Source organism: Scophthalmus maximus, chromosome 13, assembly GCF_022379125.1.
Source record: "Scophthalmus maximus strain ysfricsl-2021 chromosome 13, ASM2237912v1, whole genome shotgun sequence".
NCBI classification, from domain to species: Eukaryota; Metazoa; Chordata; class Actinopteri; order Pleuronectiformes; family Scophthalmidae; genus Scophthalmus; species Scophthalmus maximus.
The window spans coordinates 12,076,031-12,097,849 of record NC_061527.1 but is presented as its reverse complement, the minus strand read 5'-3'; the positions used below and the strand labels follow the sequence as shown (position 1 = coordinate 12,097,849).

Here is a 21,819-nt window from a genome sequence, read left to right as displayed (position 1 = left end):
CATAATGCAGGACTTCCAGTAAATGTCACCTGTTTAACACGATAAAACGGATCAACACAGAGGTGCCCTGATTTCAAGCAGCAGGTATTCCCTCATGAAATCCATCTTTTACAGGTTCTGTGAAGAGGGCAGTGCAGTGTATTTTCTTTTTTATCAGATAAATACTGTATTCCAACAACAACAAACACACTACTACTTGTATATTCTAGACAGTGACAGACCAACTTTCATTTTCACCAAAAAAGATACAAGCTACAAGGAGAGACAACAAACTACTGATAACCAGACAGAAAATCTGTCTTCCGTGTAGAATAAACAGTAGTTAAACCACAAGTCCTCACCAAAAGCTCAGTGTCTACTGTATATATATATATATATATATATATATATATATACATATATTATTTGTTTCACTCCAACTTTATTATAAGTATTGTTTTTACACAAGAAATTCAACTTGACTGACAGTCTGGACCATCCTCGACTTTGAAGGTTGTATTATCTTTCCTTCCGAAACCTTAGCTCAAGATTTTTCCTTTCACACCAAAGGCATGCACTATTGATTACGGTATATAACCCCCTCAGTACCATGTCCAGTGGCCCTTGAACCCGTGAAACTTGAACTCAGATATGTAAAAAGTACAGTGCTGCCATGTAATGGTAGTATATAATCTCTAAATAGGCTTCCATGTGTAGAGTCAATGACACATGAAATTCAGAATAGATTATTTCATTACATCCTGTGAATGCCACTGAGGATACAATACAGCAGTCCCGCATTAAAAATGTAATTTTACTCATCATTAGTCTGAGCGACCATGCATGCCTTTGTTGTATGAGATGGATTATCTGGCAATGTACAGATGTATTTTTAACTCCTTGATGGTGTTTCTGTCTCTTTTTTTTAATTTAAATGGGCCGACAGACACTGGAATTAATATAAATTAAAAAAAACATTACTAAAGTAATCATAATGCTACTACACTGAACATTACAACAAACTCTCATTAATGTAACGCACTTTACAACTATCATAATGAATCAACCGCTTGATGAGTCCTTTTCGCCTTTCTCAAATAGTCCCAGACTGGAGACATTGGGGCGAGGGGGGGGGTGAGATAGAAAAATTATATGACGTTAGAAAAGTCGTGTTAAAAACAGATTCTTATTTCAAGGATTCATCATCACTTCTAACTGACGGTGGACAAGGGAGAGGATCAATGAGACAATCTGTTGGGTCAGGCTACAGCAGTGGTGCTGCCTACACCCACCAACAGACGCAGGATTCTCTCAGGTCATTGCTTCCGCCTGAAAGCAGAATTACAGAATTTTTACTTTTCTGAACAAACTCACCAGACTTGTCTTACTACCTTAACTTTTATTTGTGGATGATTCGTTTTTCAGATTTTATCTTCCAGAAGAGCCGCACGGTGACCAAACCTCAAGTCAGATGCTGCTGTATTAGGAAAGTAAACAATTTCATGATTTCAGCTCAGACGGTGAAATCAGTTGTTTGTAAACAAAAATAATAATAATAATTCACATTACTGTCTTAAATTTTTGTAGATTGTTGTCCCTTTTAGCAGACAATGAAATAAAAGCTTTCACTTTTCTTCCTTTCAACACAAAAATGATTCTTATTGTGAAACATACCTTCGTTAGGAAAACAAAGTTGTAAAAAAAACAACAACTGTCCACTCTGCTGCCATACACATCTATAATAATAGCAAAATAAATAAGAGCCAGTTTAGCAAAAAGTTGACCGAAAACAACAGAGCGGGCTGGCCAAGACTGTGAGCCAGCACAGACTGACTGTGTGAAGAAATCCTTGACACTGTTGGCTCCCACAATACCTGCACATACGGCACGGAAGGAACATTCAGCACAGTTCAAATTGCATCATCTGCCATCCGGGGGAAAAACAACGACTAAAAAACAAATGTTCAGGATTGTTTTGAGCTTTTCCAAATCTCTGGCCTTGTGAAAGCCACTTTGCTCCTGGCAGCGCTTTGGCACAAAGGATGTTGTTCAATTTATACTGAGCGAGTCTCAGCTAAGGGAGTGGGCTCAGGTGGCGTTTGGGACTTTATTAGAAACATTAGGCTTTCAAGGGAACTCGAGCCACACGCATTTTTGTGACATGATCGGTTCGGGGGAAATAGGTGGCAGAAATACCTAATCCGTTTTTCTGGCAAGTGGAAACGTGAAAAGCCCTAATAAGATCCAGCTAAAATGCTTCCAGTGTTCTTCATGTTCTGTCTTAGCGGGCGGCTTCACGGAGTCTTCAAAATGTAGAAAGTGAGCGTGATGAGCAGCCGTTTCCTCTCTTTGTTGTCTCTCGCTCTCTTGTCTCTCTCTGGTCAGCAAATTTAATTGCAGAAGGATGAGTGGTTATCTGAGATGAAATGTGTAGTCTTCTGTGGCAGCGGTAATTCTGTGACATCTGTGTGTCTAAAAAATGATTAAAAGCGCACTAGCGGTAAATTGTAAAAGTGAATGAATGTTGGAGGGAAAGCTGGTGGGTTCTGCAGTCCAGTGTCTGTCGTGACGGTGAGGTGAAAGGGATGACAATAGGCTGGCGAAATCAATTTGACCTCTTATGTAATCAATTTCCGCTGTTATGTAATGTGGCGGTGGCAATTATCGCATAAGCCTGACACAGTTTTCTTCCATGAAGGGTGTGTGGGTGGTAGATGGAGGGCAGGAAAGTTTATGCTCAAAGGGCAAGTTTTGATATCGTGGTCACAATGATGTCTCAGTCTATGAATTTACAGAGATTATGTAAGACTGTTTTGCCAAGTGGCAAGCAAACTTGTTTCTCCAGTGACCACCAGTGTTACAGCAGGTCAAAATATGCCACTTATTTTACTATCATTTATTTGCGGCTCCTGGGAGCGTCAGTTCACAAATGGGTGTTAGTGTGGAGAACACAGCTTCTCCTCCGTGACGGCCAGGAAGAGTAGTAGAGCGGCTACTGTCGATGTCCCATAAGGATCAACTGTAGCCGTCTTTATTGGCATTTTTCATTACATTAGTGTTACAGTAGCAATGCAGGCAGGATATGGTGAGGAATAAAAGAAACAGAGGAGGGTCCAACATGCAGAGGTCGCCAGCCAGAATCAAACCAGGGACCTTGGTGATGTTTGCATCACAACCACCAGGCCATCAGAAACCCCACCAACAAGAAATGACAGTGTCCAATATGGTCACTGAAGAAATCTGCTTTAGAAAAAATGTACTGTATTGTTCTCCTTTTCAATTCTGTCATCATTTAAAGGAGACATATAATGCTCTTAATCAGGTTCATAATGTCAATTTGGGTTATTACTTGAGAAGTTTAAATGCTCTAATGTTCAGTTAACGCATCAGCTTCCTCATACTGTCCATTCCTGCAGCTCCCTTTACCACAGACTTTCTGCTTTTTAACTTCACAGATCTTTTACATACACAAAAAACCTACATAATACACTAGAGGAAAGGGACAAACTGAAAAAGCATAATATGTCTCCTTTAACATAGAGAGAGCACCCTGGTTTGAAAACTCAGACACACTCTGAAGACTTCTTATATCAGGTCTGCAACTAACTCTGACTTTCTTTAGCGATCAATCTATTGATTCTTTTTCCTGATTAACTGTTGAAAAATGTCTATCGCAACTTGCCAGATTCCATTTGGTGTCTTGATTTGTCTGAACAACAGCCAAAAACCAGAAGATACATGTACAGCATTATCACAGGACACTATGAAAACCAGATCATATGCAAATTTCAAATAGTTTTTGCCATTTTTGCACAAAAATGAACTTATCGTTGCAGCTCCAGAGATGAAATGATCCAGTATTTCCTATTGTAGCTTTACAATCATAACTAACCAATTATATCATAAGCTATTCAACATGCACTTTCTTTTGCCTTATAAATACAGTACTGTACATAAAGTAAGTTATAGGGTCTGTGTGATGACCTCTGTACAATATTCTGTCATATACTGTGGACAAATATTGCTGCGGACGACCATGCTCATCATTGTCTGAAGTCAAACCCTTGACATTGTGCAGTGACCCTCTTTTCATCGCCATAGTCTTGTGGAAATGTCTTCAGTCAATGTTTTTGTTGTTAGACAGCCCCACAAGCTTTAGTATGTCCATCATCATAAGGTTAAATCTGTTCTGTATAAGTTGCCCTGGATGGGGGCAAAAAGCACTGAGTTGTCCAACTGTCCTGACACAAGTCATTGTTGATTTCACTGTTGTAGGGGAAAGACTCTAGGGCTGCAGATAAGACTGTTGCCATGGTCCTGAAGGAGATACCAAGTAAGGCGTCATCAGAAGGGAAGCCCCTCCTCACAGTGACTACCAAGGTGGGCAGAACCATTTCAGAAACCTCCCCCGCCCTCCCTCCCCGCCTCGAAGTGGAGCGTCCTCCTGTGCTGGTTATACTGAAACAATAGCAAAGCCTTAAGTGTCCTATAACTGACCGCCACTGTCTACTAACTTATTACTTAAGCTGTATGACAAGCAAAAGTTATTTCATTTCCAGCTGCTCTATGGGGTATAAAACCCTTCTACGGCATCACTACATTACCACAAACAGTGAATAATGATCATGTGATCTGTAGAAGCAGCTTCAAAATGCTGCAGTTATCAATATTACTTTTCATAAATTAGCCTTTGAAAGATTACTGCTCTTCTACTTAACCTTTGTTGAATTTTGAGTTCTGTATGAGGGGAGAGGGGGGGGGGGGGGGGGGGGGGGGGGTGATTAACCAGAGGGTCAACTACAAATTTCCTCTCCTATTTCTAATTATGTCAGGAAAAACTTCCTCATGAACTTTTTACACCTCATAAGCAGCTAATCCTCAGCACAAACAAGTGTGTGAATGAATTTCCAAAATGCTATGCCTCACACACACACACACACACACACACACACAGCATGGCATCGAGCGATCGACTGAGACCTCTGTGTTTAAAGTACTGCAGCAAATTACTGTGCCGGCTTTTCACTTCTCTTTTGCTTGCGTGTTAGAGCTGGATGGAGCAGGCGCTCCAGATGCCAATATGAGTTTTGTTGCTCTGTCCTTGATTGCTTCTGTGTACTGTGTGTGTGTGTGTGTGAGTGCGTGTGTGAGCGCACTGCAGTGTGTGTGTGTGTGTGTGTGTCTGTTTCCTCTTATATCTGTCTGTGTCTGTAGCATGCTTTATACGTGTTTGATTCCCTAATACAATGTCTGGTTTGATGACATGTCATGTTTCCACTCAAATGGAAGGAATTTAATAAAGGCGAAGCTGCTTTGACCGAGGTATGACTTTTATACTTAAAACAAATAGCAAAACAAGTAGAATCAATTCACTCATGTTGCAGTGTCACAGAAATCAATATGATGACACACAACAGGTCATAATAATGATCAATATTTACCGGTTTATAACATTTTACCAATTACAAATATTGATACCTTCTAATCCTTCTGAGAAGAGCCACCATTAAATTTGAGCACAATTACATACTAACACATGTCTTTGTTAAAGTCATCCATTTCATGAAGGTTTTCACCGAGCGATCTTTGCTCACAAAAATTACAGTTATGAGTTTTATTGTTGCTCACACACTAATAGCTCTCTCTACTATGCATTACTGAGTCACAGATATGTAATTACATGAGAATATGACACCAAGGATATGATACATTTTACGAGGCATGATTGGCATTTATATTACCATGACTACAGCTGTGATTAATTTAATTACTATCATTATGGATCTCTTACTAAATCTATTCATGTTTCTAATTTCACTAATTGTCTTAAATAACAATAACAATCAATTATACATGACCAGAACCAACCATCAAGCCGACAGCCCATATTGCGGTCACACTGCCCGGCCCTAACCATGAACAATGGCTTTAAGCTTTAAGTGTTGCCCCCGGAGATAAGCACCATTAGGCTATAAGAGCAGAACAACACAGCCCATTTAAAAACACTGCAGCCTTCAGCCTTGCTTTAGTCAGACGACAATTCACTTTGATAATAGTCAAATAAGTTTCAAATGGGTTTTATTAGCCTAGCAGGCTGTGGAATAATGACAGTGGAATAACATGACAGCTAACTGCTGTTATCAGTCAAGTACCATTTACAGTAAGTATCTGCAACATCACTGTCAAGTAACTTCTCGAAACTGCAAAGTAAAACAACCCGGCAACATGCAAAGCATGCAAACAAAAAAACGAGCTTTCTGTTCAGGCCTGTTTGTTGTATGAACCAGACTCAGCTCTCACTCTTATGCACAGACGCAGGAGTAAGCAGCTGTTACAAGTTACTCAGAGTACTTGGTAAATATTTAATGACAGAACGGAGTAAAGCAAGTATCAGAAAAAGAAAACAGATCAGGTTGCTTGTTTTTTCTGTTTTAGGTAAAAAAATATCATTTTTACAAATTTTGAAAAACTGCAGTGTAGAAACCGACCACTTAATGTTGTTTTCACATGGCCAGACAAAACTCTTGACTATAGAATTATCTCTTGTGGCTGAGGTGGCTGCAGCTTGAGAGGCACCATGTCCCAGTTTGATGTCACTTAGCAAGTGACAGGCTGTGGCTCCTCACGCCATATGTCAAGTCAAGTTAAGTCAAGTCCATTTGTAAAGTGCAATATGTCTTGATGGGCTTTGCAGAGTCAGGGGTCGCAGACCAGCCCAAACTCTCTGAGCAGCATGACATCATATACATCCCTAACAATTCTTCTCATTACATGGGGCCATAAGGGAGGATTTATCTGTCAAGATAAATAGTTTGTGAATATAACCATAGATATCCAAACTGTGAAACACAAACTGAAAGCCAACAAAAACACAAATCAGATTATACTGGGACTTGAGGATTGCATTATTACATGTGAATTTCAATTAATTTAGTTATCAAATGAATTCCTTTTTAATGTCAACAAATCCCATTAAAAGACCAAAACCAACAATGACAAGATTCTACCAGAACTACCTGTATAACCAAAGCCTGATATATCTTATTCCTTGAAGTCATTGACCTCAGTTGTTGTCCAAAAACCTACTGAGCCCCCTTGAATGATCCACACTGCACTGGGTGACATGTCCCTTCATTACAATCAAAATGGGAACCGTAGTTTATTGAGTCAACAGTTCCCAGCTGTTTTAGAAAAAATGTATGTGCCATTTTTTTAATTGAAAGTTAATAATTGTGACCTGTTTTTAAAGATTTACATCTTCAGAAGAAATGGACGTGGGCCACGAACAGGCAAGGAAAGTAGAAAGGACTGAGAGATACAAAACTGTTTTGTCAATTTGGGATTTTTCACGGGGGATGTTTAATGTAAGATAATATTGAATAATACAAGTGTTATCCCAAAAAAATAAGATGCACAACAATAGGAAATGATCAGCTCTAGTTTTTCTTTTTTCATAAGATTTCATTTCCAATGTGCAGCCTAAATACAAATGTACAAGACACTATGACAACTCATAAAATACCTTCACATTAGTCCTTGGGTGTAATTATTTTTTCAAGACCACCATCCCTCCCAAGCCCTCCAGGTTTTATCTTACAACTGTTGTAACTTTTCTGCTTTGATATTTTGGATCCACGTTTCCCTTCATGTAGTGTTTTCCACCTTCCCCGCCTCCTCCTGTCCTCAACCGCCTGTCCTCAACCGGTACAAAGTTCCCTTGACAGTCACATCTGAGAGATCTCCAGGAACCAAGCCCAAGTGGCGCAATTAGCTGAAGCTCTCCATCACATCATTTTCTAGATTACTCCTTTAAGAACTTGTAAACAAAATGCAGATGTGCTTTGCATAGAAGAGGAGGGATAAAAGGTGTAACAGCTAGGAGAGGAGCAAAGGATGAAAAAAGACGGCGAGAGGACACGGTAACCTCCTGATAGTGAGAGCAATGGGCAAACAGCTCGGAGAGCTTCTCTCCTGGGTTAAGAGTTAACCTATAATTGGCGAATGCTTGCCGCTTGCTACTGAAGAGCCTGACACATCTCACCCAGATGAACACAGTAAAACTACTGTTCCTACTTTCCAGATTTTTGGAAGAGGAAAATGCAGAGGGCTAATCATTTCATTTTTCTAAAATTTGCCCCCCATGGCAATCACAGCAAGTGCTTAGAAGACAATCAACAATGATTGTAAGGATCATGGTTGTGTCTGTAAATAATTAATCAATCTGAGCGTTACAGAGACTCAACATATAAATTAGACTGACAGTGTTGTCATTATTAGATATGACCAACAGCAATAGTAAGTGACTTTTACTGAAAGAGTCAACAACTACTCTCCAGGCTCTACTGTAGTTTGACACAGAAAGGGTTGGTGCTGAATGCCAACATCGTTATGCTAAACTATAACCATCTCTGTCCACACAAGCGTTTCAGCTCTGTATCAGCTTTAATCCCCATCCGTACTAATGCTGTGTTCGCACCAAACGCGATGCAAATTTTTCGCAAGATGACTTTACGTACAAAGTCAATGCAAAGACGTGGAGACGCGAATGACACGACTTGAATAACCTGGAGAGGTGAAATTCTCGTCATTCGCTTCACTAACTTGAAGTTGAAATATTTGAACTCAAGCAAAATATACACGTGATGCGAAGTCGCTAAAGCCAATTAGCATTAAGATCTTCCCGACATCACTGAAGTCCACGTATGACAGAGAATGGGCGGATATTCTCAGGTCGATTACTCGCATTACTTGGCGATTAAATATACATGATCCGGTTGTTAAAGTCTTGGATACCAGCAGTGACATGTTTTAAAACTAAAACATAGTAGTGTGGATGTAGCTTAGGACTTCATTGGACATTAAAACATTTAGTATTGCAGATGTTTGGTTTTGATTATATAAAATTGAATGAAGAATAATCTTTGGTATCTTAGAATATTTCTGTAACTAACCTAAAGCCTCAGTAGTTGTTCAGGTACAACATTGAGGTAACTGGTTTTGGCTAATCAGTCCACAAAACAAACACTGTACAGACTTAATGTTGTGCCTGAGACAGTGCCTGAAATAAAATTTAAAAAACAAGCGCTGATTCAATTCCGTGAAACTGAGCATCCTCTTTGTGAGCTGTATAAAACTGAGATTTAAATTAATACAAACCTTCCCATGGTAAGTATAAGTTTCTTTTATTCACCAATTTACAAATATGTAGTGCTTGCTCGTAAGGAAAAGCTTTACTTATATAATACATTCATTTATTATTATTATTATATATTTAATTATAATAATACTAATTATATAATAATATTATAATTATTATTGAATCATTATTACAAGACAATATAGGTAACACAAAGAACTGGCTCCAATAAAGCCTGTTTTTAAAACAGATTAATTAAAAATATATATATTAATTAACTTAAATGTTTATAAAATGTGGAACAAATGACATATGACATCCTGAAATTACTTATTTTGTATGACCAACAGTCCAAAACCCAGGCTACAGTAACGAAGTGAGCTCGTCCAGTAGACACACAAACACACAGGCTAAAAACGGGTTGAAAAAAAAAAGTGTTTTGATGTGTTCAATAATAATAACAGGGTGGATGAATGCAGCTCTTGCTGGTTTCTCTGAATGACAAATAGACTTTCTCTCCTCTCCCTGCTTGGGCTGGGTCTGTCAGTTAATTTTTTTCTACCTATGTTTGAGGTGGTAGTTTAATGAGATAGTGTTCGAGCTGACTGAGGGTACAAATCATCTAATTAAAGCAGCAGAAGCCATTTGAGCTCATTCAATTCGTCCATTAAAGGCTAGCCGTTATGTTATTATTATGCAGGTTTAATGGAGTTTTGAAGCAGAGATGAAATGAAGCGTCCCCTTTAGATACTACACCATCAACTGTAACTGAGTTAACAATAGTGCAGCCTTCAGTCAGACTCAATTACACTCTTCCTGAATAAACACACACTGTAAAGCACTCAATAAATTTGACCTTTATAAACAACCCTACAGCAGCGTATTCTCATCCTATGATTTGTCGCCGTGGTCCAGAATTGGAGGGAAAATGCACGGGCAGGCAGCGGCAGAGGGTGAAATCAGGTTACTTCACACCGTGAAACTCCCTTGAACCAAACTTTATTCTGACACCACAACAGCACAAACTCTGATTACCTGTGCTTGGTCAGCGTTCTTGCTGAGCAACACAAAACTGTCACTCAACAAAGTGCTGTAATAACCCTTCCCCATATGACTCATATACATTTCAAAAACAGTGTTTGTGTTTCTCTTAAGGGGATTTTAACAAAACTAACTGGCATCATCTTTTAGATTTTTTATGTAACTCTAACTATAAGTAAAATATCATTATCATTATTATTATTAATAACAGAACGCACCGAAAGAAGTAACTAGTAACTGTAACCTATTAATAAATTTAGCTAACTTACCCAACACTGCTGGCGAGGACATGATTTGACCCATCTTGTCTGATATAAATACCCCAGCCCCCCTCCACACCCACCCACCCTCCCTAAAGTCATAGGGGAAACAATGGCTATATTATACATTTGTGATTGTAAATGGATGCACTATACAGTGTAGATATGCTACAGAAAAACACATCCGCATCAAACATATGGCGGGTTTTGTCCAGTCCATACATGCTTGGTAATTGAGCCTTTAGCACCTTCATTAAAATTCTGCTTGCGAACAAGGCCTGAAGAGCAACAACAGTAAATGTCATGTTTCCTCGCTGCCACACCGCGCAGGCTTGACAACAGTGGTGTTGGCTCAACATTTCCATGGGACCAAAGTGGTTTTCCCCTCCAAATTATGAAGCATTGGTTTGGCAGATAGTGGTCAGCTGCACCTGGTGTGTCCAGGCCTCAAACACCAATAATCAATCATATGTAAACTCTTCTGCACCTGCACTGGCAAGATGACAAACTGGTGCATCACAGGCAAGGGGATTATCTTTTTTAATGGTGTGGAAGGAGTTACAAGCAGCACTCATTAAACCTTTTTTGGTTTTCCATTTTGTGATTAGCATCCATTCAGTGAGATGACATGACTGTAGTAAACTGGTCATCTGTCTGTAATCTGATTTCTTGGACATAATGTTGATGAGAGGCCCCATTTCCTAAATCATATTCATTTACATGGGTTTCTTAAAAAGGGTTTATTATACATGTAAATCTAGACAGGGAGGTAAATAATCACTTTTCACCTAACATACTTTAATTTGACTGTATGTTTACTATGTATGTGGTACTTCCCAGTGGTGTGGAACTAGACTGAAAAACAGTGTATTGACATTTTGTTTACCATGTTTTGTCCTCTTCATCTATAAACATGAGGATAGCAGAATATTAGAAACACATTTCATTGTAATCCAGTCCAGTACAACACCACCACTACTGTACTGTAACTGCTGTGCGACCTCAATCATAAACACACTATCATTAATACCATGAACATGTCAATCAAAACTGACCATTTTTATCTTCAGAAAGGGAAAATTCACGACTGAGCTGTTGTACTGAATTGCATTCGATTTTTTTGACCTGTGCCCAATAAAGTAGCCACTCATTGAAAAAGACTTAAACCCAAGTTGGTATAGCTTAGTGGGTTACAACACTGACTTTGGTACAAATGGTTGGGGTTCAATTCCTGATGGTTAAAAAAATCCAATGTGGGCCCTTAATGCTCTCTGCCTACCTCTGATATGAGTCAACAAAATCAATGACTAAGTCGCATTGGACAAAAGCGTCAGCAAAATAAATGTTATGTTTTGCAAAGGCTGTGATGGGAGTTGGACAGAAATATGCCGAGTGAGAGCCATAATTGTCTTGTCTGTTTTGCCCTTACAGCTGGTGAGTGAGCAACAAGAGAGCCGCCCCCTTCTGAGCCCTTCCATCGACGATTTCCTCTGCGAGACCAAGTGTGATGGGGTTTCCCGCCCAGTGACCTCCAACACAGCTGGTACAGTACAAAAAAACCCTCCGTCTGACTGATGACATTCATGATAGACCACCGGGTATTTGAAGTAAGGTTTTAATTGGCATTGTGTTTCATTTGCTGCTCAACATGCCCTTTAACTGTTCGGACAATGCTACTCTGTCAAAATGTGGATTACATTGCAGCATGAAGAGAAAAACGTTGTTTCTAATGCTTAAAACATATCACCATGACTGCTCAATGAGCTTACCGCATGTTTATTATTGTATCCATGGTGATGAAGGTCCGGCCCTGCCCGCTGGTGTAAGGGGCGCCATTTCAGGAGACGCTCCCTTGAGTCGCTGATTAGTTGTCTGCACAAGAATTTGGTGTATACATCATCTAAATCATGTTTAAAAAAAATCTTAAGTAGAAAAGGCAGCACCCGTTCTAATGGAGAATCCTTCTTGTTTCCTGTTTGTCAGCAAATTAGTTATTGTGGGTCACCATGTCCTCTCGCTCTCTGGGTTTAGAACTACACTTACTGAAGATTCTAACATTTCAAGGCAGCATTGTGTCACATTTTGATATCAGATAGAACACTTAGGCAGGGTTTTCCAACCATAACAACACGTAGTTGCAGCTCTTAGTGTTTTCTTCACAGCGCTTGAATGAGAAGGGTGAAAAAATAGCTTATAGTTACAAATAGTAAATAGTTACACACAAGCTAAAACTAAAGCCGTCTGTATGCAGTCTGTTTCTCGTGGTTTGCCATGATTGTTCAAATGTGGCAAAATTCTAAATAAATGAAACTTTGCTTCTGGCAAGAAGCTAAACTACCAAGCTATGCCACTAAACTATGGTGTCAGTAAACTATTGATGAAGAAGAGGGGGTAACAAGAAGTACAGGCCAAACCTCAAACAGTGGAAGATAAAGGGGAAAAATTTAATTTCTGTTTTTTCATGTAATAAGCTGAGGATGGCTGCAGTCTCCTCTTCAATTGGAACATATCTGATGTTTCCATCTGCCTCTAATTTGTTTCTTCACTGAAGTGACAAATATGTCACACGCTTCATGTACATCATGATTTTGTTGCATTTTGTTTTAATTAAAAAAAACAACGTTCCCCTCAGCCAAGTGTAAAAATATTTTTGCAATAATTGAGAGAATTACGTAGTGTTTCCACTTCTTTTGCACTGGTCGAAAAATGGCAAATCTGATTTTACTTGGAATAAGCTGAATGATAATTTACTGTAAACACAAAAGGGAAAGGTCTTGAAATCAGCAGACAACATGTAAAATGTAAGTTCAAGTGTATTTTACCTTATAATACAAATACAAATTATACTGTAAATATTCATTATAATTACTTCATTCTGCATATAAATCAATGTTAATGATTGTAGAGGAATTGAAGATTGAATGACTTTGACAGATGACAAGTGCCATCTTGGTTTCCACATGGATGGGATCTTGATCACTGAGCTGTACGATCTTTTGAATTATGGTCTGCAGAAACAGACCGCACAGCTGACATGTGTCATCATCTCCAAACTGGCCACTGACTGTGCTGATTCAGCCGGGTAAAGTCTGGAGGAATGTTGTGGGACACTCAACCTTCTGTCTCCCCAAAGCCTGCTGCTGCTCCTGCTGTCAATGACGCAGGCCCCGATATACGCTGGTCATCTCAGAATCACCAAAGGGGTTTTAAATCCTTATAGAATTTAGTCTACATGGAATATTTTTAAAAGGTACAGTATGTGTCAAATAAAATCTAAGCCGCTTCTATGCAGTTTACACTTTCTCTATATGTTTATTTGTTTCCTCCAGTCACCCAGATTTCCGACACAATGCATTGGAAGTGGATTTGAGGTTCAACTGTCTGTTAATCTGTTTTTACACTGTGATGGACTTGCATAGCTTCCAGCACTGAATAATACAAAACAGAAATTAGCAAGAGCGATAATTAATGATAATTAGCAGCTCAGATATGCTAATCCACATGAGACCTACATCGCGCACTCTCTTCGGCAGGCGGTTTTTACTTCCGTCTTATTTTGAGGTCGATGACTGTTTTTTTTGCCTGTTGATGGAATAAGGGGAAAAAACTCACCTCTATTATAAATTATTAATTAGTTTCATGGGTATCTGGGGTTAAGAAAAACAATTGTCAAAATAAATGTCTTTTTTTTCTATTTTCAGTTGTGAGAAAATGGAAAAATGTCAGAAGTTATAAGCTAACCTGATCAGCTTGTTGCCCGTTGATTGAGATAAAAACTCGTACACATTACACCAGTTCCTCTCACTCCTCTCACATCCCTCGCTCTCCGTTTTACCGATGAAGGCTCATTTATGCAAGCAGAGGCACTCATCATCACCTCCCCCCTCTCCTTGGTACACACACTTGAAAATCTTTCTTTTTTGTGTCAGTGCTTTTGTCAGCACTTTGCCCTAACACGCTGGTTCAATAGTCACGGGGATACAGTGAAGACACCAGGGTTCTCACCTTCCACAGCTGATTCATGTGATTTCAGTGATCGATTTAACATAGTGCTTTTTCAAAACGTATTGAGAAATCTAAATGTTGTCTGACTACGTATGCCATTCCCTCTCTCACTCCTCCATACTTACTGTCAGTCATAATTGTGTAGCCTCCAGTCTCTGTTCTAAGTGCTCACATTTTTTTGCTCAGTATCGGTTCGGGGGCCTTCACACACATCATCATCCATTAGATCGATATACAGCAAAAACACATTGAAGTAAAATATCCAGTTGATGGTAAATTGTTTTCCAGGTCTCATCATTTCATGCAGACTCAAGGGTGCCAAAACATTTTTGACATCATCTTCTCTTCATGAACAGCTTGCGTTTCTTGTTAATGCTGAAAAGTCTACAGGCAACCTTCCTCACGAGTGTGTCTCCCTTGATTTCTGATTGTATTTGTCATCTAAAGAGCATGAGGCATGGGAGAGGAGCGTACTCTGTAATCATGCAGAGGTTTCAGTCAACAAATGCTCTCAGTTGGTCGTCATGAAACAGCAGCACGCCAATTACACACTTGTGTGTCTGTAGTTTTGAACTGGCATTGCACAAAAGTTACAGTCAGGATCCTTGGAAATGAGTGAGAAAACTGAAGGTGAACTAGGTGAATTAAAAGGCAGTTTTACTGTGGTTAAAGCTTCTTATCCGAACCTGAACTTGACTTGAAGGCAGCAACTGCCACCTGATGTGTTTGCTTAACAGTGTTTTCTTCTAAAACATGTTCATGAATATCAGGTGGCAATGACCAAGAACAACATGAACTCCAATAAATCCCTAACACACAAAGAATTCCAACAACCAGATCTAATTCATGTACAACCTGTACATTACACTGAAAACGTAAAGTGATGCTGCGAGTATAATGGATTTAAAAGATACGATGAGTTTGGAGGTAAGATGACAGCCAGCAGCAAAAATGCATTTCACAGAAAATTGTCCACTGCAGTGATTTTAAGGCGGAACAGAATTATTGTGTTCATTTAACCCAGTCTTTTGTTTTATTTGTCTCTCCATTTATCTATTCATTGCAGGTGTCACATACGTAGTAACATATTAGGGTTATATATGACACTGAATTTTGTCAGTGGAATGATATTTGGCTGTTCAGTATGAATGTTGTGCTTTCCTTCAATCATATAAAGCAATGCTTTATTGAACTGCGTGATTTTTAAACAGGGTTCAGAAGGGTGACTTCTTGTAATAAAATGAACAAGCCGAAAATTACCGCCAATTGCCTGGCAACACAGCCAGCAGCACAACATAATAATGACTGGACTCAAATCACAACAAATCAAAATATGAACAGAGATATATTCAATAAACAAGAGGTGAAAGAAATGCGGATGTAAACGGGGAAGAGGAAAAATCAGCTGTGAGAAGAAAGAATAAGCTGTGCCATTTACAAATTTAAAAAAACAAGAAGATAGATAGATAGATAGATAGATAGATAGATAGATAGATAGATAAATAGATAGAGAGACAGAGGTGAGGTGTTGTACAAGAATGTACAAGTTGTAGAAGAATCTAAGAAAGCTCAGAAACTGCTTAGAGGTCTTTAAAAAAAATGACTCAAATTGCACAACATTTCTTTGGTTTAATGAAGTCTGACTCTTTCAGACTCTGTAGCCATGAAGCTGGACGACAGCTCAGACAAAAGTCGAGCCCCCTGACAGAAGGCTCTGTCCTTCTTTGCCGGTCTACCAACCTGAGATTGAATTACTTAATTGACCAAACTGGAGCTCCTCAAGGGGCTCCCTCATCCTTATCAGACTGTGCACCGGCCTGAAGTATATTTAGATTCTCTGAAAAGAGCAGCATTTTTTTTGACGTCCACCCAGGGGGCAACACTGTGACAGCTTAAGTACCCTTGACAGCTCAACTCACCGTGTCGGAAAATGTGCAGATCAAAATCAAAGGCTTTGTGCACTAAAATAAGTGGAACCTGTCGCTTTATTTCGTTATGAAGTAAATGGAACAGCTCAAAAATATACTGTATTTAAAATATACCAAACTAAGTTAAGAAAACCTGGAAAAAAATGCTGGTGCAATTGACACTATATCTGAAACCTCATGTAATTAATGCATGTGGAAGATGTGAGCCTGTTGAGTGACAGATGGACATGGAATTGCTAAAAGAAAAATTGTGCAAAAAGAAAAAAAGGCAAATTAAATGTACATTTATGAAAGAAGGGATGCTGAATTGTTGTTATCTCTTTCGCAGTTTTATCTTCAACACTGGACCTGCTGGATCTCAGTGAACCGGGAGGGAGGAGGAACAGTAAGGACAGGAAGAATCTGCTGACGTCCCGGGGCATCGGCCAGAAGAACAACCCGCACAGGAAGAAAACGGATGAGACGGAGCTGATCCAGGTGGAAGTTGAACAGACGGGACCGAGCATGAGAACCCCAGAGAGAGCATCACTTGACTCAGGTATAGGAGGACTGTAATATTTTCATAATCTTCTATAAAAACTGTTAAAAAAACCCTCAAAGTATGGTAAAAATATGTTAAAAGAATTCAGGTGACACATCAACCACAAATGATATGACCAGAGCTGTACGAAAGGTGGTCATGACTATTGTAATTTGGATGGTTTTCAAGTACAAAAAAGATAATGGTCTAGTCTTTACTGTCATATTACATGCAATATCAAATACATCTTTAAAATCTGAAATTCTAAAATACTCTGTTTCATCCCACTCTGAACCACCTCTTCCTGTTTCTCAAAAACCTTAAGTCTCCCAACAACCTCCAACTGAGACTTTCATCTCCCTCCCTGTGGAACGGACCTGGCACATGTTAGAGACAGGCCAGAGAAGGATGGAGACAATTTATTGTATGAAATGAATCATCCTAATATATAGTAAAGGAAACAGCCAATTACTTGAGTAGTTGCCAGTTGAAAGATTGAAGTCTACACTGAGAACTAATTATGCAGAGTGAGTAAAACTACAGTGTGATAGTAAGATTGATTCACATGGATTATAATCCTGGCACAAACCTTTTTTGTCTTATTGGATATGTGAGCGGATGTCATTTCTTATTTTTATTTTCCAGATACCGAACGAACTGCGTTTAAATGTCTGTTTTTGTCTGGTCAGAAATATTACATTAGTGACTGAAAGTGTGTTAAAAGGTTTGTTTATCCACCAATGGAAAATATAACTAGTAACTTTTAAATTAGTGTTATTGCTTCATGTTACTGCAAAATTATAACAGAGTTTCTCATAACCAAAAATGATATGTACCTGTCCAAACTGTTCTCAGGGTTGCTGATATTTCACAGCTATAATACATTTTTTTCTATTATTGTTTTACTACTATCACTAGTTCCCATTGATTCACCGCTGGATAAATGGGAAGAGCTGAACCCCAACCCTGAGAGAAATGGCAACAGGAAATGGAAGCTGGAAAGACAGCGTTCATCTAAAAATTCATCTAATGAGTTTCTGTGGTAGGTGTTATCTCTGCCAGCCATTGACGGCATATCGTCATTTTGTCAATGCCATGCAAAGATATCATTTACATTTAGAAATAACAGCAGTGAATGTTAACATAACATGCAGGATAGTCTAATATCAAAATTTGTTATATTTCATGGATGACCCTTGATTTTTCAAATAATTGTGAAATACGTTAATTGTGAGTAGCGTGCCATTTCCATTAAGTTGTTTGCAATGCATCTGTTTTACTTATCCCACCTTTCCATCTTGTCCTTAAGGGCCATAGACTGTAAAACCCAATTAGAGTCATCAAATAAGAACTCCTTGGAAGCAAATACCAAAGTCGAGCCAGAGTCTGTCCTGGCATCTCAAGTAAGTGTTCAGTATGACAGGAGCAGGCCCTAATCATTATTGAATGCATGTGTCTGCACTTGAAGCGAAAGCCTCACACATCTCAACCATATTGTTCTGACTGTTGGTTAATAATGGTCGTAATAATTTCAGGAAATGATGAATTTATCTAACAACTGCATGTTTACACACAATAATGTAGCTTAATGATGAAGTTTGTTTCCAATAAGACACCCTGTTGTGTGACTGTTTACCCATAATTTTGTCCTAACACCTAAAATTCTTCCATTTCAGCTCAACAGGCAGTATATTAGTGGAAGACATGTAAGCCTCCCTATGCATCCTTTCATACAATATTGAAAGACTTATACATTTGCACCGGGAAAACAGCATCACATCATCTCAAAAGTTGACATAAAGAGCCAAAAAGACGTAATGATATTGAAGCCCAAAACATCACCCTTTGAGGAAGTCCAGATATGCTGTTAAACCATGAAATTGTTTTTTTTTTTCTTCTTTTTTAGTGGTGCTACAAGGTCCAAATGTCAAGCGCTTTCCTCCTGAGTTGATGTTTCTGTGTAGGTTTGCATAAGGGGTCTTGTTTCCAGACACCATTATTAGATTAATAGCCTTTGAATTATTCAGCAGCCTTACTCTGAGCCCATTAGTGTTGATCTAACCAGGCATACATCACCTTTTCACCACTGATAAATAATAGATTTAGGATTAAAGATAGCTGTCCGGGATGGATGGAAATTATTGGCAAACAAACACACTGAATTTGTTTCGCGCAGGAGTTACACAGTAGCTCGCTGACAGAGATACTGTAAAAAGTGGTTTCAGTTACCAACTTGGCAGGTAGGATACAAACACACACACACTGAAATGCATGCAAAGAAGGGAGAGGTGTTGCATGAGATTTACACACACACACACACACACACACACACACACACACACAGACAGACAGACACGCACGCACGCACAGTGCCAACACACGTAAATGGCTTAAGAATTGAAACTTTAAGGAAAAATCCACCCTCGGATCATTGTGCAACGATAGACATGAAAGCCTAAAGTGAATTCCAGGAGTGATGGTTTATTTTTTTTAGCTTATCCACTAAGCTCCTCCTCTTAACAAACAAACAGAGCTTAAAATAGGGTTACATTTGTCATAAACATCTTGTGATGTTAAAAGTGAAAAAAAAAAAATACTGCCTTGAATATAAACAAGTAGGTCAAATAAGCAACCAACCAAAGATATTTTCTCTTTTAGGACTAACTGGCTCTACACAGCCATGTCTTCTAACTACAGTACATCTAGTGCATTAGATTCCGATCTACTAAGTCATGTTTTGGCAGAGAAATTGGTGTCGTTGTCTTTCCAAAAAAGGTCAATAAGTTTTTTGTAAATATTTGTGTTATATTTTGGGTGGATTTTTCCTTTAACAACCCTACTACAGCATACTGCCGGGTTTCTTTTCCACATAACCTCAATTAATCCAGCACAATAGCAGCCTGAAGAGATGGGATTTGTGACATGTACTGACCAACAAGCCTGACCAAATCGCCTGTTTCCTAAATTAGCGCGTCTACTGGTGACATTAGGTACGCCACAAATACTATTGCCTCAGAGCATTCTGGGGCTTTATCAACGCATGGTTGATGAGTGTGTCACGACCCCTAGAGGTCTGCGGTCCACATACGTTGTAATAAGCTGCTTGTTCAAACGACCTATCTGGTCATTTTTTTTGTGCAGGACAGTCTCGCACTGATTGGCCTGGGTGGAAGCCCCAACTCCACACACACAAAGTCGTCCATTCTTCAGTGTATGACTATGCAATGGATTTGCAAGGCCTGAAAAACATACATGTACTTCTATTTACAGTTAATCGAGTGCAAGATTACATGTGAGCATTGAAGGGTATCTGAAAATCATTTACCCCCTTGCGGTATGAAATGTGTACATGTAATGTTGAATCATGTAAGCCATGCCGCAAACTCATAATAATATAATAAAACCATGTGCATGTAATTGATTGATTTTCATTTCCGCAGCAGAAGCAAAGCTTCGTATTCACGTTTGTAACATGGGGGGGGGGCCTTCCTAAGCATGGCAAAGGCTTTGTCAAGGCAGGGGTATTTACTCGTCCCTGAGAGAGACAGCTGACCCTGCACACACTTACCCCGCCTGTCTTCTCCCTCTGGCTGATGGTGTATGTATGTTGTGTATGTGTGATGCGTTGTGCTACGTGAATGTGTGTATGCGTGCATGTTTGTGATGTGTGTGTATTGGATGTTGTTCGTGCACTAATGTATATGTTATGAAATTCTGTCTGTGCATGTGTGTGTGTGTGTGTGTGTGTGTGTGTGTGTGAGACAGGCCCGTTTAACAAAGGAGCAGCGGTGGGGCAGCGCCCTCCTGTCCAGACATCAGTCCCTGGAAGAGGAGTTTGAGCGAGCCAAGGCTGCAGTTGAGGTAAGCAGAGTGCTGCTTGGTGCACCTCGTGTTCTGTCACCTGTCGATGAAGAACCAACTTAAATTCTGTTTTTTAATTTAACAGGACTTAACAGGGAAAAAAGAAGGGATTTCAATACTAAACAGCGAAACTTTGTCTCATCAGTGCATTCACCTTGTCACGAGACAAGGAATTATTGAGGAAGTATTAGTTTGGGGAGACTGTCATTTTGCAAATGACGTGCAGTGGACATGCCGTCGGTCAGGCCCACTCCCTGCTCCTCCATTTTCTGGTTTCAAAAAACCAAGATGGCGCTGGCCAAAATGCCTCAAAATGGCAGTTCACAAACCAATGGGTGATGTCACAGTGGGTGGCCACTAGAGCAAAACTCTTATAAAGAAAACAAACTGAACTGAAAGTAAGCACACCTGTGATGTTGGTAGTTGGCCCTCACTGTATGGGTATGACTGCAAACTACTGCAGGTATATCTTCAGGAACAAGTTTGGATGGGAAAAGGAGAAGAAAAAACAACCCATAAGCCTAAGACAAGAACATATGCCCAGGAGAATATATGGAGTAAAATACCAATCGACCACCAGAAATCTTTATGTGGCTCTATTCCTGCGTCTGTCAAACAAAACCAAGGAAATAATAGACCTAACACAAAATAAGAAAGAAATGGAAAAATGGAATGGGAGAAAACAAAGCAAAAGAACCATAATAAATAAAACAACACAATTTGTTGTAATAAAACAGTTTTTCTTTCCAGAGAATCCATGCTTAAGTTTGAGCAAACACTGAACACAAACATGGAGTCCCTAGGAGGTCAAATAGTCTTTTATGGATTACTTTGACTTGTAGCCACCTAATTCAAGTTGAAATTGGAGTATGCCTTTTGCCTCCTACTTTTTGAAAAAAGATTGCAATCCTTATAATATTATAGCTTTATAATTTTCAAATAAAGAAATGCAATGAAGTGACAATTCGCTGAACTTTCAGCCAAGAAAATGTCCATCATTGCCCATGTAGCCACTGCAATTTAATATATGTACCTGAAGCCCCGTGGAGCTGATTTCCATTTGACTCATTCAGCTGTTTTTAACTCCAG

At 39.2% G+C, this 21,819-nt stretch overlaps 1 protein-coding gene and 1 long non-coding RNA gene across 4 annotated transcripts in view; one reads left to right on the top strand and one right to left on the bottom strand.

Annotated features, from left to right (window-relative positions):
* pex5la (peroxisomal biogenesis factor 5-like a) overlaps positions 1-21,819 on the top strand; it is a 73,806-nt gene that overhangs the window by 27,966 nt on the left and 24,021 nt on the right. Inside the window, exons 2-8 of one of the 3 annotated variants that reach the window (XM_035647203.2) lie at positions 4,255-4,359; positions 11,848-11,959; positions 16,678-16,887; positions 17,788-17,911; positions 18,179-18,272; positions 18,546-18,575; positions 20,635-20,730. In XM_035647203.2, the coding sequence (XP_035503096.2) occupies positions 4,255-4,359; positions 11,848-11,959; positions 16,678-16,887; positions 17,788-17,911; positions 18,179-18,272; positions 18,546-18,575; positions 20,635-20,730 (771 nt within the window). The remainder of the gene's footprint in view (positions 1-4,254; positions 4,360-11,847; positions 11,960-16,677; positions 16,888-17,787; positions 17,912-18,178; positions 18,273-18,545; positions 18,576-20,634; positions 20,731-21,819) is intronic. The other 2 variants (XM_047336842.1, XM_047336841.1) reach the window with 2 other exon arrangements.
* Positions 1-21,819, bottom strand: part of LOC118317986 — an 86,832-nt gene that overhangs the window by 46,928 nt on the left and 18,085 nt on the right. The gene's annotated exons all lie outside the window — the stretch shown is intronic.